A 16573-nucleotide genomic window follows, 5' to 3' on the forward strand; every position below is an offset into this window, starting at 1 on the left:
CTGCGTAATTCAAAATGTTGGCTCTATTTATTGCTTGCAGAGAAACAGATGGACTGTATTTAAACTTGTGAGGATAAAGATAACACTACGCAGTATATAACATCCAGACGTCTTTATTTTCACTGGTATTTATGGAAATGGTAAAGAGTGGGTAAAAATAATCACATTATCATTTTTCATATCTCCAGTGTTAATATGATGAAGGCTGTCACATGTATTTAAAACCATCTCAACCATATATAATGTATAAAATAGTAGTAGAAACAAATCTGTGAGCTATTGATACATCGGATCTCAATAATAATGTGCTGCTGATTGCTACTAAAGATTAGAAAACACTGAAAAATCACCCCAAAACACTTTCAGAATTTTGTTTTACAATAATTATGATCTTCTTCTTTGAGGCTTTGCGCCAAGGAATGTACTCAACAATCCACTTATAGGCACATCTGTGACTTGTGAAACAATCAGTAATGAAAAAAAAAAAAATCAGTTGATTTGGTGATTTGATGTTTCCTTTTAAGTAGAAATACAGTGGAGCAGCAAGTTATGCACAGTATAATGATTAATGGAAAGCCACAATATGGCTCGCTAGGCATACTGTACTGTATATCTTTCTATTGGTGAATTTAGACAAATAAATTATTATAGCCATACATTTGTGTGTGCATTCTAGTGTCTGTAAAAATGTATTTTAAACATTCAGCAACCCATGCACCCTTAGGCTGATTAGGTGTCATGTTTGGCCGTGTCAAATCACATCTAACTGAAATTTGTTAAAGCAAACATACGAGATTCTGATTAGATGGATCTACATTAACACACCATTTTAATCAAACATGTAGAGCCTCAGGAGTTTGAAATGTGGAAGGTGCATTTTCCGATTGAAACCTACAGGAGAACAATAGTAAGTCCAGTCCCCTGTATTAAAACCTATATCAAAAGTGCTGGTCTTGCCCTTTAAACTCCTCCTCTTCTTCATCCTCTTCTGCTTTAGTTTGCCAAAGTGCCACAGTGCCAAGTTCCCACTTAGAGCTCTAACTCTCTTTAAGCCGACGGTACTCTTGAACTCTCTCTCTGAGCGCTGCGTTTACGCAGGCAAACTTCTGCTGTTTACACGCTTTAGTCTTTGAGCAGTCCGAGCTTTCTGAGGGCTTCTTTTCGATCAGCTCCCATCCCAGGCACCACCATCACCGTATACCCGACTGAGTTTGAGGGTTTGCGCGGTACGGGCTGACAGTTCCCACCGTTTCTGTGGTTGTCCAGGGTAGCAGAGCGCTGCAGACCAGCTGCCCCTAATCTATTGGATTGAGCGGGGTGTGATACGGACTCAGGCTGTTGGTCACATCTGGAGTAGTGATGGAAACTGACACTGCTCTGCAGAGGCTTGATCTTGGGCTCTGTGGGCACTTGAGAATAGCAAAACGAAGGGCTTCTTTGTGGATTAACATTAGATGGACCTTTTTTAAATCTGTTGGGTGTTGGGTCCAGAAAGGAGTGAGGTTTAGGGGGAGGCAGTGGGGCTACTGACTCGTTTTCTGGCTCTTGGTCTTTCAGGAGACCCAGCTTCTGCAAAGCCTCCAGTCTCACGACCTTGGGGTCTGTTGCATTCTTGACATCGTATGAAGAGTCTGAGGTTACGGATGCTTCATTTTGTGTTTTCACAGATATGTTGGTAGGAATCTTTTGGGGTTTGGGGGCCACAACCGGAGGACCTATTTTAGGCTTAAAAGCCTCTGAGTGGGATCTGTCAGATCTTGGTAGATTTCCGAAGTTTGGGCCTTCCACTGTGACAGGAAGGTGCTTGTCCAACTCTATAGTGTGATCTATTATGGGACATAAAGGTGTCTTCTTTGCGGAGGCACTCCTCCGCAGATGAACAAGTGCGTCATAGGACAGAGGACCTCTAGGTAAAACTTCAGCTGTCCTAACCGAGTAGTCCCTGGGTTTGGTGGGAGGAGGTATCACAACATTGACCTCTAAAGATACTTGGGGAGCAGCAGGTTTCTGGTTGTGGTTGTGATCAGGTTTGTTGCTTGAAGTAGTGAAATGAGGCTTAGAGCTGAGGTTCTTGTCTGGAGGGACACCCGGCTTTGTGCTGAGTACAGGACATGGAGAGCTGCTTGCCACAACAAAAGGTGTAGGAACCAGGTAGCTATGCATGGGTTTGGTATCAACATTTTCCTCCATAGGTTCCGTACAGGCATATTTCTGTGGACCTGAAACACAAACAAACACGTTTGTCACTAGAAAGTATTTAATTGACAACTGTTTAGCTAATTCTGTATCTGTGCCAGGAGGTTAACTCACTGTTGAGCTTGCTTTTGCTCATGGAGGCTGACAGATCAGCCAGTTTGTTGGCAAGGTTGCCAGGGCAGGGGAGTTGGTCCGGTTCATCATTGGACAGTCCGCTATCTTCCTCAGTATCCAAAGAATCAATAGTCTCCTCCAAAAACATGAGACATGCCTTCTCTTCAGCAGTCAGGTGCTCCAGACTATCATCACTCTGTAATACATAAAAAAGTAATGTTTTCCTTTTGACAACAGTTCCACAATGAGATATCCCAAAGGATTTTAGAAATTGACATCACATTTTATCAGACAAACCCTTCACATCTAAATACACACAAAACTATGAGACCAGTTGCATCACTTTGCTTTTATGTTTCAAATTTCATGGTTTTGTCTTGATACATAATCTCATGTTGTTTTGTATAATGAGTAGTAAAACTAATAAGTTGGGAAGAGTTGGGAGGTAAGGTCAGTAACTTACAAAGCCAGAATTGGCGCTGAGAACGCTGTCACAGCTGCCAGCACTGTCCATGCCAGTCGTCGTCTCCAATCCAATGCCACCTGGCCAGGTATCACTTTTGGGCATCTTAGTGCCCTAGTTTATCTAAGGTTAGTAGCACAGATTGTTGTGTTTCACCCTGTGACAAAAGGAATACATGGTGAGTTCAAATTAAAATTGTTCCTCTACAAGCTTGGCAGAGCGAAGTTATTAAAAAAAAACGCAGAGCATTCAAAAGTAGATTCTATTTAATGTAACATACTAGTTTTGCCTATTTTAACCAGATCTTTTATGTCTCTATTTATCACTTTTCCACATTTTTTATTTGATCTATATTCCAGACAGCAATTGGTTTGCATGCATTTTTGTACAGTATGAAATGAGTCCCTAAAGGATCACATTGGGAATCTTCTTTAAAGGATGGGTCCATTATTATTAGAAATTGTTTTTAGGTTTTTATATCATCCTGTAACTTCACAGTGGTGTTTCTTATGTATTCAAATCCAAACATTCAAATCTTAGTTGAAATATGTATATTTTAGTGTCAAAATGCTTTTTTTCCAAAAGACCTTCTAAAAACTTTTTCCCATGTGACCTGACCTAAGTTTCTGCATGATGACGCTGCTACATGCCATCCTTATGGCCATTGATTAGTGTATTACAGGTAACTTAACTGGCGGTCGATATGCTCCCAGTTTGGAGAAGCAGACAGAAGTACCGGCACGGAAGCTAAGCGATGTACTGCTGTGGATGCCACACTAGTTCAGATCCAAAAGTAATTTAACCTCATACATACAACCCAGCTTAAAAAAATCTGAACCAACCCTTTCAGTTATTTCCAAACTTAGCACAGCTAATGCTGGCGCTAGCTAGCGCTAGCATTCACATTATTCATAACCTTATTGATTAGCTTATTATGGTAACCTACGTCACTGATTTTTGCTAACGGCTGATTGGGCGTTTCAATTTGAAAAAAAACCAAACAAACAGAAAAGAACGCACATGGATCTGCCCTTTAAAATACTTTCCTATTGCATTCCCTTGCAGCACGTTTGCATTATATCTCTTGCAATCTTTTTGGTCTAACGTTACAATTGCTTTTGTGTTATAGTGATAACCTTATGCAGCCATTTCTAATTCGCATGAACGGGTATGCAGTTTACAAATAACTGTGTGCACAACCTGTAGGCAGAAAACACACTGGTGTGATTTTATGATGGCTTTTCTACAGACATTTGTAATGTCATAATTTTCAAATAGCCCAAATTGCTGGAAAAATGGTAAAATCTAATTTTAGAGTACATTTAACACATAGTTTTCAATGAGAGATGGAAGGAAGCTAATAATGGCAGTAGGCACCAATAAGTTGGTTCCTGGTATTGAGAAATGACCAGATTCCTACAATGTCCAGACCACTAACAACGGTATGCATTAAGAAAACAAAAAAGAACCTGCAAGTTTTGCAACAAAAAATATGCTAGATACTAATCATGCCTGATGTTCTGTGTGAATTCTCGCACAGTGAAACTCTACAGGGCTCGACATGCACTTATTGATCAACAAAGCTCTAATCACAGCTCTAACAAAACAAAGAAAGTCAGTGTTATCTGTAGAAGCATCAACCATCATTCTAAACCCCAGAACTTTGACCACATCTGATTTTAGCTGTAAAGGAATTTAGACTTTGGCTTCCTCTATAATTAATAAGTAATTGACCGTACAATGTGCACAGACACTGATTAACAATATATGGCTTGGAGCCAAGTGAGCCATACATTTCTTTCCAAAGAATGTAAGCAGACAAAATGAACGTAAATCAGCACCACAGGCGACTGGACAGCTCCAGATCAGGCTGAGCCGTCTTTACTACTAGCTCAGGATTAAATATAAACAGTCAAACATGTCAGGATCACCTGGAGTTATGTTAACCCAGGGTTAAATTTAGTCCCGGGTTACTTTAATGTTATTAGCCTGTACTGTAAACATGGAGTGCATTGTGGTTGCTCAAGAATCTGTGCCTTCATAACACATTTATAATATCTTAGCATGACTTGGACAAGAGCGCTCAATTGTAGACTAACATCATGATGCCATTTAAAGAACAACAAATGTGTCCGGTGGCAGGCACAGCATTAATGTATATCACAAGAGAAAACTATAACTATTGCGAGTGTTGAAAGACAACTCAAAAACTATTACAAGTGAATAAAAAGTGTTAAAGAATTCCTTTACGGCCTCTGTAAAATCAATTATTAAACCTCCTCTAGATAGGCGATCCATCCATTGGTAAGTTTTGTTTTCATTAAGTAAAATGTCTTTGCTCAAAGGCACAGTTTCAGAAAACTACTGAAGTGTTTATACACTTAAGAATCAATTGCTTCAACCATTTTAATGCAAAACAGTAAGACAGATTTTAAACTATATTATTTTCACAACATCCATATTTGCTTAGTATTCTTCTAGGTCTGATTTTCTGATAACATAGAGATAAAAAAGGTAAGGTGTTACAGCTCCCAAATAGTTTTCAAAACCATGCTCACAATGGCATTACTGTGCAATTGTAAAAAAATTAAAGGCGACTGAATGTTAACTAATGATCATCTAATTTAGTCTTAAGACTCTGCACATTCATTTTCATTCTTAACTGGTGAAAGCGATAACCAGTGAGTCCATCTAAAAGAGTGCGGTATATTTGGCAAATGGTTCACAGTGATGTTAATTGGCTAAAACTACTGCATATGTTTATAAGGACAAGTAATGTTTGATTTATTAGGCAATTTTCTAGATTTCTATCTAGACATACCTGCCTAAATATCATCTCATCCACACGTAACATCCTGTGTAAGCCTGTGGTGTGTTTTACATGCACACCATCTTTCTGTTGACTGGACAGAATGACAGGGTATCATAGCTTAGTGTGTTTCTGACAGATATCTGACTAGTCCTCTAACTGCATGTGACTCAGATTACAGCACACATGCCACTCCTAATCTTCCTCAACCGGATCAGTTTCAGAGGGAATGGAGGGCAGCAGCAACGATCCCCTGAAAGCCATACGATATCCAGTTCGACCATGTTGTCTGACTGCAACATTATTAATTTGGGTGTATGTTTGTCCACAGAAATTATTATGAGCTTAACGTGGTGCGATACAAAGAGAACGTAAATATTAATATCATGGTTTGGGATTAGTGTCCTCCTGGGGATGTTAAATATAGGCACTATGCTGGCAATGTGAGACGTTTACTGTAAAGGAGATACATTTGACTTTTCTACAGTAGAGCTGTAGAAGGTTTGTATAAAAGGAACGTCTGTCTGATCCGAGTGAAAAGAAATTCACTTTTGGATAAGTTTCAACACCTGAGAGGGAAGGGCTGCTAGATAAGCCAAGACAAGGCACAAAAGCACTCCTGTTCACTGTTCACGCTTCGTCATCTCATCCCTGTAAAAGTCCCTATCGCCATGGCCAATATGGAAATGTCCCCATGTGTCCCGCTGCATGCAGGTGAGGATATGGATCTGAGATAACATTTATTGTTTCAACCTGACACAATCTGGGTTGATTACATGCAAATAACAATTCTGACGGAGTATTTTTAAAGCTACTGATTTTTGGTAATCAAATTTGCCTTCCCTAAGTATTATAGAAAGTTCCTGTGCTGTGTGACTTGGGTTTTTTCCCTTGTCATAACAAAACCTCAGACTAAAAAGGCGGTAGTTAGTCATTAACCACTGTTTCCTGTGAAAGGACAGGGATGAGTATACATCATAATGTTATCTCCATATAGATACACCTATCAACACAGTACAGTAGCAACCGCCACAGAAAAAAAAGCAGGATGTGCCGAGGTTGAGGCAATAAATTTAAGTGCCATGTCCAACTCCTTGGAAAACTGTAATCTCTGCTTCAATAACACAGTCGCAGTGTTGTTTTGATTGTGGTTATAAAAGAGCAACTGGCCAAGCTTTTATGATCCTTAATGCATTGTTTGAAGGGGATTGAGCAACTGGGTCAAATCATCACTGTTCATTTCAACCTGGCCTTCAGATTCAAGTATTATGCTTCCTTTGTAATAAAGATTATCTGCCCCAAATACAGTCTTTACAAAACATACAAAACGTCCAATTGATCAAAGGATGTTTGGTATATATATATAAAACTACTACTTAAGTCCCAAATGACAACTGAACTAGTTTGCAAATAATACAAAGGCTGACTAAACCCTGTAAAGAAGTTCATTAATATATCAACTATATAATACTATACACAAATATGAAGTGGCAACAGAAGCTGGGCAGAAATAAAACTAGTTCAAGCTATCATAAATTATCTTAAACTCAGGTTGATATAAGCTAATTTAATTAATATGAGTTATTCATTCATCTCTTATATTAACGTCAGAAGAAAAACACCATGTAAACTAATTTAAAGTGTTGTATAAACAAGCTGTAAATAGATTAAACGGATCACAAACTGTACATTGCATTAATTGAGAACATACCTGTAAGAATCTCCTTGCATTAGTCTTTAGTTATCCATCTCTTGCTTCTGGTGCAGGTGAAGACTCGGGTGAGTGAGTGAGTGAGCGGCTCTGTGTTACCTGCATGGAGGGACTTTGTGCTCTAAGCTCTCAGCCAATCAGAGAGCAGCCTTCTCATTAAGACGCACTAGCCCTTGTTGTCATGGTACCTACAACTGCAGTAATCTGCTAATCAGTGTCTCTGTTTCTAACTCTCTCTGCTACCTGTAGTGTGTAGGCTCCTTACTCCACAAGTAAGTCCTTATCTACTGTGAGAGGAAATGTAAACATTTACTCTAAGTGGTATTTTCGTTACATGAATTAAATTAAGAAATAAATAAATAGTTAAATAAATAGCCTAATAATTAAGTTAATTAAATAGCTTTATTGACAATATCCAGCATGTGAGCTCGACATGAAGTATTCAGATCCTTTACTTAATTAAAACTAGCCTACTATACCACTATAAAAATACTCTGTTACAAGTGAAAGTCCTGCATTGAATATGTTACTTATTATGTGGGTACAATAGTATAGTATGTCGAAAAATTTCATGAAAAAAATTCATAGTATAGTATGTCAAAAAGTGTCATGAACAAAAGTCATAGCATAGTATGTCAAAAAATGTTATGGAAAAAAAGTCATAGTATAGTGTCGAAAAATTTCCTGAAAAAAATTCATAGTATAGTTTGTCGAAAAGCTTCATTGAAAAAAAGTCACAGTATTGTATGTCGCAAATGATCATGAACAAAAGTCATAATAAAGTTTGTCGAAAACTTTAAGCAAAAAAGTCATAGTATAGTATGTCAAAAAATGTTATGGAAAAAAAGTCATAGTATAGTATGTTGAAAATGTTCATGAACAAAAGTCATAATATAGTATGTCGAAATATTTCATAAAAATAGTCATCGTATAATATGTCGAAACATTTTATGAAAAAAGTCTTCGTATAATATGTTGTAAAATTTTATTTTTTGGTTACTATCCAATGATTTTTTCGTCAACAGACTATACTTTTACTTTTTTCTACTCTTTTTTTGACATTCTACAGTATGACTTGTGAAATAGATGTGGTAGATATCTGGTTGGTAATACTGGAGGTTGTGGGTTCGATCCTTATGTGGCGGAGTAAGTTTTCAGGTCTAATTTCTAATGACAAAGTAAAATATACAAAGAAAACAGTGCCAAGTGCGTGTGGCATTGATGACTTTTTTTTATGACATTTTATGACATTTTACGACATTTTTTGATGAAAAAGTCATAGTATAGTATGTCGAAAAAAATAATAGTATGGTATGTTGAAAAAATGAAAAGGCATAGTATAGTAACTTGAAAAAAAGTCCTATTGTAGTATGTTGAAAAAATAAAAAAAGTCATAAGGCCTTTCCCATTTCTCAGTTTGTACATCCTCGGTGCCTTACCTCGACTCCTCGCGTCTCAGTCCCTCCCACGTGAGATGAGAGGCATTTAAAAAACAAGACATCTTTGCATCGGAGCAGTCATTTTAAAGTGATGTCAATTAAATATGACTTGCGGCACAGCTGCATCAGCTGTCTATTGTGTTGTTTTAATCATAAAAGACATGAAAAATTGTAATCTGAAAAGATAAGTAGTAATTAAAGCTGTCAGACAAATGTAGTGGACAAAAAAGTACAATATTTGCCTGAGATAGAGTGGAGTAGAAGTATAAAGTTGCATAAACTGGAAATACTAGTACACAGTAGACAATAAATGACAAGTACCTCAAATTTGTACTTAAGTACAGTACTTCAGTAAATGTACTTTGTTGCATTTCACCAGTACTGTATACCATTTATAATTCACATACAATATAGAATTTGTATGCATTTGGGACAGCTAAAATCTCAACACCAGATAAAAAAGACTTTTTCAAGCTGCAAGCTGGCAAGACAGGCTTTTTCAAGGCATACATACATGTATTAGCTAGTCATAGGAGAAAAAGGGCTTATATCTAATCACGATGGCTCCATCCCACTCAAGAGCGCCGCTGAGTTATTAATTACACCTATGGTTTTTCTGCTATAACATGTCAACATGTAGCCATAAATAATGCCTACTATGAAGAAAATGCACAGATAAAAATCAGGTGAGGCATGGGAAAGGTCAATACAGTTAAAAAAAGAAGGGTCTTTATCATACATATTAAAAAATATCCCTTCATCACTCTAGACACAAACTAGTCTAGGCCTAAACGCTAACTGCAAATGTTGAGTGTACTGTACCTCTTATATGTCACATGGCCTGTTTGACCAGAAGTAGCAGCTATCACTGCTGCTACAAACAGCTGGTGAATAAATCTTAGATCCTATTAAGAAAGGGTAGAAGTTCCTTAAAATAACATGCAGGTAGTGTAATCCCACTACGATGGCACAGGATGTTGTTTAGCCAACAAAGGCTTATTCCCAGTGGCCATTGATTGCCAACAGGAGCTAAATAGATGGGTTGTGTAGAATTCTAACAATCACTTCTAACAATCACTACAGGCATAAAACATAATCGCAAATAAACAAATAAAAAGTTGATAACGACTCGTACACAACACAGTCGGTTATAACTTTTAATTGTGACAACACTGAAAAAAATCAAGTAAATCCAGTTATTCTGTAGTGCTTTGTGTGCAACATTCATTGTTATTGTCCTTGAAGAGTCATGAGAACTTGGTAAATACAAAATACAACAAAGCCATTTCATAGTTTCACTTTTATGCAAGCTGACTAATCCATAATCACTGTTAAAAATGAAATTAACCACCTGAATGTAACAAACGAGGGGAAAAATAATAGTAATTCACATTCAAATAAAGAAATTATTTGATATTTAAGCTTTGCCTTTAGTTTATTCCCAGCGCCATCTCGGAGTCTGAAAAAAAGAAAGATCCGACCTGTGGCCCTTTGCTGCATGTCATCCCCTCTCTCTCTCTCTCCCCCTTTCATAACTATCACTATTATTAAAGGCATAAAAGCCCAAAATATAATCTGAAAAAAGAAAACTCTAAAAGTTGGCCACAATAAATTTTTTTTGGCAACAACTCGGTACCAATACTACCATCACAGATATGCGAAGTAGAAATACTGGTTCTGCACAACATGAGGCCACAATAAACTGTGCTTCAAAGACAACATTTTAACACTTTTGAGCTGTGGTTTAACATAAGTAAATGCATGCTTCATCCTTATAGGCAGTGCATATCAAAGGAATTAGTAAAGAGATGATGCCTGACATGATGTGAGAACATGCTCCAGTTGTACGAAACATACGGTGGAACGTTTTTTGGACAACATGCACTACATATTAAACCATAAAATGGACTTTTACTCATAGTTTACACCCTGTTTTTACACCCTGACTAGAGATATTTTTGGGCTGCAAATGTGAACGGAAAATTTTAAATTGCAAAGATAAATGTTTAATGCTGATTAGCTAAACACATTGTGGACTGTACCTGAACAGTAAATGCAGTAAGTGAGCAGGATTTATCTCATATAGCATATCTTACACTCACTCCTTTCAGATTTCAAGTCAGTACACTTCCCTCTCACCATGATTTGTGTTCTGAAATCCAACACGCAAACACATCATCACGCTTGGTGTTTTTCAAAAATATTCAGTAATATGAAACAAAAAAAAACATTAAAAAAAATACAGCATGTTGACATTTGAAAATGAACACACTAGAATTAAAAAATGACACTCCTGAAATACTGTCGTACCCATGAAGAATAACAGCTACAGACTTTGTGAAATGTGTTGTTTTCAGCACCATTACTTTTTTTTTGTCTAATCTAAAATAAGCTCACTGATAAACCACATTGCAACATCAAAAAAAGGAAAGGGAAAAACACGATAAAGTCCCACATAAGTAATTAGGCTAATTTTGGATCACAATTTGCAACATGACATTGTATTTCAAAATGCATAACCTCAATCTCAAACCTCAATCTCAAATAATTCAAAGAGATGTCATATTTGTATAAAGATGAATCCAGTTTAGCATTAACACAGCACAACTGTGCTGACCAATTCAGACATCTAAAGTTAACCAAATTATCCGTTTTTTTAATATTGGAAGTGTTTCTGACATACATCTGTCAACATTGGGGAAATAAAAAACATGCTACATAACCAACGTGATGAATAACAGTCATACTTTGTGTGCTGCGCTTAAGACAACAGTGAATAGGATCATATCATATAGTGCAAATAATTCTTAGTGGTAGTTTTAAACTCTTTCTAGAGCCAGATAGCGTGGTTTTATCAAATATAAGTTTAGCCACTCACAGGTAAGTATTGGCAATTTGGCGCATTTTCTAATTGACAACACATCAGTCGCTATTTGGTTTGTTATATCAATATAACCCAGCCATCGAGTAATCAAAAGAGATTAAAACAAATCGTAAGAATGGTTTGCATATTTTACTTGACCCAGTTGAACAGATTTGAAACCATCCCTAACTGACTATAATGATGGTTTTAAAGACATCGGAGCACTGCAGTAGCGTTTCTGACTTTGAGAACTGACAGCAGTTAAAAAGTAATACTGAACAGGTTAGAGGCTGAACACACTGTCTGCAGATTCTCCATAGATGTCGCTGGACAATGTGAGGTAGAGGATCACACAAGCAGATTGACAGATAGACCAACAGAGTTGCCAGACGTGGGGCACGGGGTTGGTGGTGGTTTTTATTTGTGAGAGGGAGAAAAAGACAAAAACAGTGTTCACACTTCGCCGAAATTAGTGTGGCCTGTCTCCTTGGCATGCTCACGAGCTTCCTTTTGTCCCACCAGGCCCGTCTGGCACACCATGCAGCGCAATGCAAAGCGGTTAACGTCCGTGAACTGCCGCTTGCGGCGAGCCTCGTCTGCCAGCTCGAGGGCCTGGGCTAGGATTACGTCATCCGTGGTGGAGAAGATAGTGTGGGCCGGAGCGTCGGAGCCGGGCGTTTCTTTCTGCAGCGGGTCGTAGTGGATGCCGTCGTAGATGAGCAGCACACGCTTGTGGTAGCCGGCATCCTCCCCGAATCGATCCACTCTGACTGTCTGAGTGTCCACCACACAGATCTCACACTGGTAAAACTTGGACAGAATAGACACCTCGATGGCTCCCCCCCAGGTGTCATCACGTCTTATCCAAGTGCAGTACTCCTCATTGGTCTTTCCCAACACCGCTTCGGAGTAAGCTGCGGCGTCACTTGACACAATCTGGGCGATGAGGCCTCGCATCTCAGGGACACAAGCGGGGTCGTATACACCACCTTCCACCACATAATACACACTGGTGAAGAGGCAGGAGTTGTCAGCTGGGACCACTCGACGTGCCAGCGTGGGTGAGGCTTCCAGGCGTGGTGTTTTAGTCACAGTGGGATGATCCTGAGGAGGCTTTGGTTTGTTTTTTTCTTCCTCGACAATGAGTGTGTCTCCTGCAGAGGGTGATGCAACATAGTTCAGCCTGGTCAGACTTTGGTAAGAAGAGATTGAGAGGGAAAAACCTCTTGTTTGCCATGTTTTGAGATTTCTGCTGCCACTCCAATACAATGGGATGAACTAAGTTCCTCACAGCGTTAAAGAATTAAAGGACCAATATGTAATATATTTACGGTAATACATCATAAAATGACCATGATATGTCGTCAGAGATTAAGGAAACATGCTGAACTGTAATACTGGCTTCTCTGACAACACTACAGCCAGTGTGTTCTCCTTTGAAATTTCCATTACAGTCCGGATGTTTTTTGTTTTGGCCTGTGTGACCCCGTCCACTACCCATTTCAACACCCCGTTGCCACATATGAAACAAACTGGCGCGCCAAACAGCCTTCTGCAGCCATGGAAGCAAAGCAACACACTGGATCAACAGAGATAACGTTAACATTACGTTCTACCCATCTCTCTGTGGTCCGTGTGCAGCTGGGTTATCACGGAAGTGAATATTTGAGACACACAGCCGGTGAAGTGATTCCGACTACCGCTGGCCAGAGGCTAACGCGGTCGCATCTGGAAGGTAACCCTCAAATTGTGGAAATTTACACAAACTGCTATCAGTCACACCGAAGGAGCGGATGGGCCACAGCTCCGATGTTTTGAATTTATGTATCTTTTGAATTTGGACTGCTGTTTCCCATTTTAAACGCTAGCTGTCAGTGCTACATATTGCTCCTTTAAGTTCAAAATATTCCACAGCAACTTACAACCCACATGAACTGATTCATAGATCACTGTCCAGAATTTTCATAATGAATATTTCTTCCAAAACTTACTGAAATGTCTGACTCAGTCATTGCACTTATGTTATGTCTTGAAAACATGTATGTATTTAAATAATAAAATAGTCATATAAACAATAAATGGTGTGAATTTATGTGGATGTTTGACAACTTGCCTGATTTGATGGGGTAGTCCTTGAGGTGAGCGTCTCCATTTCGAAGATCAAGGCTGGAGGGTGGATAACCAACCATAATTTTCTGCACATCACAGGGGATACCAGTCAGCTCCTCCACCTTACTCTTCAGCTCTTGCACACAGGACTGATGAGTCAAGCCCTGCATTATGTGGCTCCCATTTTTGGTCTTACAGCGAAGCCGCAACATCCTACCTACAAAAACATGTGACAACGTATCAGTAACACAGCTGGTATTTGGTATGAACTTTGCTCATCGACCAAGGCATTTGCTGTCCAGAGACTATAGCTTTCAAGAGGAGACTTTCTAGACATCTCGATTAATAAATAATATTAAATCAACCTTGTAATTTTTTTTTTGTGAATGACTGTAAAACCCTAACTGGAATGTATCAAACCGTATTCATATCCAGGCATAGAATTATTTCTGTTGCTGTCATAAAAATAGTCATAAATGAAGTCGTAGTGTAGTACGTAATAAAAGTCAAAAAATGTCATAGTATTGCATGCCATAAAAATGTCACAAATGTCATAGTATAGCATGTAATAAGAGTCAATAAAGTCATAGTAGGTTATATAAAAGTCATAGTATAGTATGTCATAAAAATATCATATATCACTTTGTTCTTCCTTAAATGGTTTGAAATAAATTTTGACAACGGGGTAATCTTCAGTACAAACATGAAGCCATTTACTGTTTGTTGTTGTTTATCTTGGTGACTTAGACTGTTGCCATTCTAAGGATTGAATGAATAAGTATTTTTTAAAAAGTAATTAAAAGGCCTGTCAAAGAATTATTTTGGTGAATAAAAGTCACTTTTATTTTGTAATTATCATGTCAAAGTGGATATGGGCTGCTTGGAAGTGCCAATAATGGCTGATTTCAAATGAGCACAAAGTGAAGATGGTGTGTGTATTGTAGTTTTCTGATCTCTGTAGCACAACAGAAAACGTTTTAGTTTTCAAAACTACTATTTCAGTAAGTAACAGAAGTCGGACAATCTGTTATTGTTTACCATAAGTAAACAAAATGCAGTGTATCAGTATCATTTAAGATTACTATTAATCCTCAAATATTTACCTCAACTGAGGAGTGGCCTTTACACATATATAAAAACAAAATTGTATTTAAAAAGGTAGGGCTCCTTCCTGACCAAAAAACTAAAAGGCGAGCAGATAGTTGGGCTATACTTTCTGGTTGCCATCTGTATTTGGGTCATGGAATGAAAACACACCTTGGCAGGATACTATATATGGTTTTAAAAAAACACTAAAAGAGCATTACTTAAGAAGAAACTTTAGTAATTAATAAGTATTCTTGGGTGTGTAAAGGTATTATGGACATTCCATGTTAAAGGATGATATTTATCTGTTAGATCATGATAGATTCAGTCAGAGCCGCTCTATTTTCTTTGTGTTTTTGTTATTTAAACTGTGTCAGTTGTTATTGTTTTATTTACAGTTGACGTGCATTACCATGTGTTATGTTAGTGTATTATGAGTAGTGTGAATGTGTATTTTTGTATTGTCACCATGGAAACTATGTGGACCCCAGGAAGAATAGCTGCTGCTATGCAAAAGCTAATGGGGATCTTAATAAACAAACAAACAAACACCTTGGCAGGAAAAGGTGACAGACAGGGTTAGAGAAATGTCTAATGGATCAAAATGTTTTACAAGTTTTTCAAAGTGTGATTCATTAATGCATCAATGCAAAAAGTTACAAAGAGTGACTAATGTGAGAGGCACAAACTGGGCCACATCCCATGAGGCACAACTCTACAGAAAATGATGCAAGAAGTGCCAAATACGACTCATAATAACCATTATATAATGTGAAAAGTCGAGTTGTCCCTTATCTGTAACTCAACTAGGACATCTTTGAGGGGATTTGACCATCTCTAATCTTTAAAAACATGCCTCTAAGTTGCCCCAAGGTGTTGTCTTGCTAGAGTTGGTGGTGAAATCTACTTAACTCACATGCTTTTTAGGTAGATAGCTAGTTGTATAAGCTTGCTAATTGTGTTTGTTAGTCTAACTTGTGCAACAACAGCAAGAATCTGGATGTTGCTGGTCGTTGTTATAAAGCTGCTTTGTAAATGCAACACAAGTGAAGTGCTGATGAGCAGCATCAGGAGGCTGAAACACATGACACACATGCTTGGTTTTGTTTTGTTTTCTTTGTTCTGTCACTTAGTTAATTCAACAGCTAGCTAGACTCACAGATAAGCTAGGAACTCCCTGCCAAGCAAGACAAACACACCATGATGTGGAGCACAACTTGAGGAACAAGCCGTGTTGATATGGTGACATTTATCCTGGTAGAAACATAGTTGCCATGGAGTCACAGACAAACGTTAACAGCAGCTTATATCATGTAGCACCATGCTAACGTTAGCATGCTAGCCTGTAAAGTGCACCGTGTTTAAAGGCGTTTCTCATCCAGGTAAACTTTGGTGAATTCTGTTACCTAGCAGCTGACATGTTCATACACGACAGGGTGTATGAAGCGACATGTGAACGAGGTGAGTTATGTTGTTTTGTTCTTACCTGCTGTTGACTGACTGCAGCCTCAAAGCTTCAAACAATAAACATCCAGTGAGAGAGACTGATGGGTAGCACGTCAGGTTACGTCTGTTCGACGTCATCACGCTCCCTGTCTGGATAAGGCACGCATGGAAACACGGCTTGTACCGTAAATACCCTAATAGAAATAATAGAGAGCCAATAAAATATATTAAAATGTATTTGGTATATTGTGATTAGGATGATTTTGTGATTATTTCTTGTGGTTGTGATTATTTCTTGTGATTGTGATTATTTTGTGATTATTTCTTGTGATTGTGA

The 16573-nt window shown here is 38.2% G+C and overlaps 2 protein-coding genes across 2 annotated transcripts; both read right to left on the reverse strand.

Annotated features, from left to right (window-relative positions):
• Positions 1-99: 99 nt before the first annotated feature.
• On the reverse strand, positions 100-7388 carry LOC141770088 (specifically androgen-regulated gene protein). The gene is made up of 4 exons (XM_074639756.1): positions 7294-7388; positions 2774-2930; positions 2311-2506; positions 100-2219 (listed from the first exon to the last, which is right to left on the reverse strand). Exons 2-4 carry the CDS (start codon positions 2876-2878, stop codon positions 1123-1125), a joined length of 1398 nt encoding a protein of 465 aa, XP_074495857.1. The 5' UTR covers positions 2879-2930; positions 7294-7388; the 3' UTR covers positions 100-1122.
• A 4604-nt stretch (positions 7389-11992) lies between these two features.
• On the reverse strand, positions 11993-16392 carry yod1 (YOD1 deubiquitinase). The gene is made up of 3 exons (XM_074639816.1): positions 16277-16392; positions 13709-13921; positions 11993-12749 (listed from the first exon to the last, which is right to left on the reverse strand). Exons 2-3 carry the CDS (start codon positions 13914-13916, stop codon positions 12049-12051), a joined length of 909 nt encoding a protein of 302 aa, XP_074495917.1. The 5' UTR covers positions 13917-13921; positions 16277-16392; the 3' UTR covers positions 11993-12048.
• Between the last annotated feature and the right edge of the window lie 181 nt (positions 16393-16573).

Source organism: Sebastes fasciatus, chromosome 1 (genome assembly GCF_043250625.1).
Source record: "Sebastes fasciatus isolate fSebFas1 chromosome 1, fSebFas1.pri, whole genome shotgun sequence".
NCBI classification, from domain to species: domain Eukaryota; kingdom Metazoa; phylum Chordata; class Actinopteri; order Perciformes; family Sebastidae; genus Sebastes; species Sebastes fasciatus.

Coding starts and splice junctions, on each gene's coding strand:
- LOC141770088 (XM_074639756.1), bottom strand. CDS start 2,878: ATGCCCAAAAGTGATACCTGGCCAGGTGGCATTGGATTGGAGACGACG. Junction 2,507..2,773: donor TCAGCGCCAATTCTGGCTTT/GTAAGTTACTGA, acceptor TATGTATTACAG/AGTGATGATAGTCTGGAGCA. Junction 2,220..2,310: donor GAGCAAAAGCAAGCTCAACA/GTGAGTTAACCT, acceptor TTTGTGTTTCAG/GTCCACAGAAATATGCCTGT.
- yod1 (XM_074639816.1), bottom strand. CDS start 13,916: ATGTTGCGGCTTCGCTGTAAGACCAAAAATGGGAGCCACATAATGCAG. Junction 12,750..13,708: donor GGACTACCCCATCAAATCAG/GCAAGTTGTCAA, acceptor CACCCTCTGCAG/GAGACACACTCATTGTCGAG.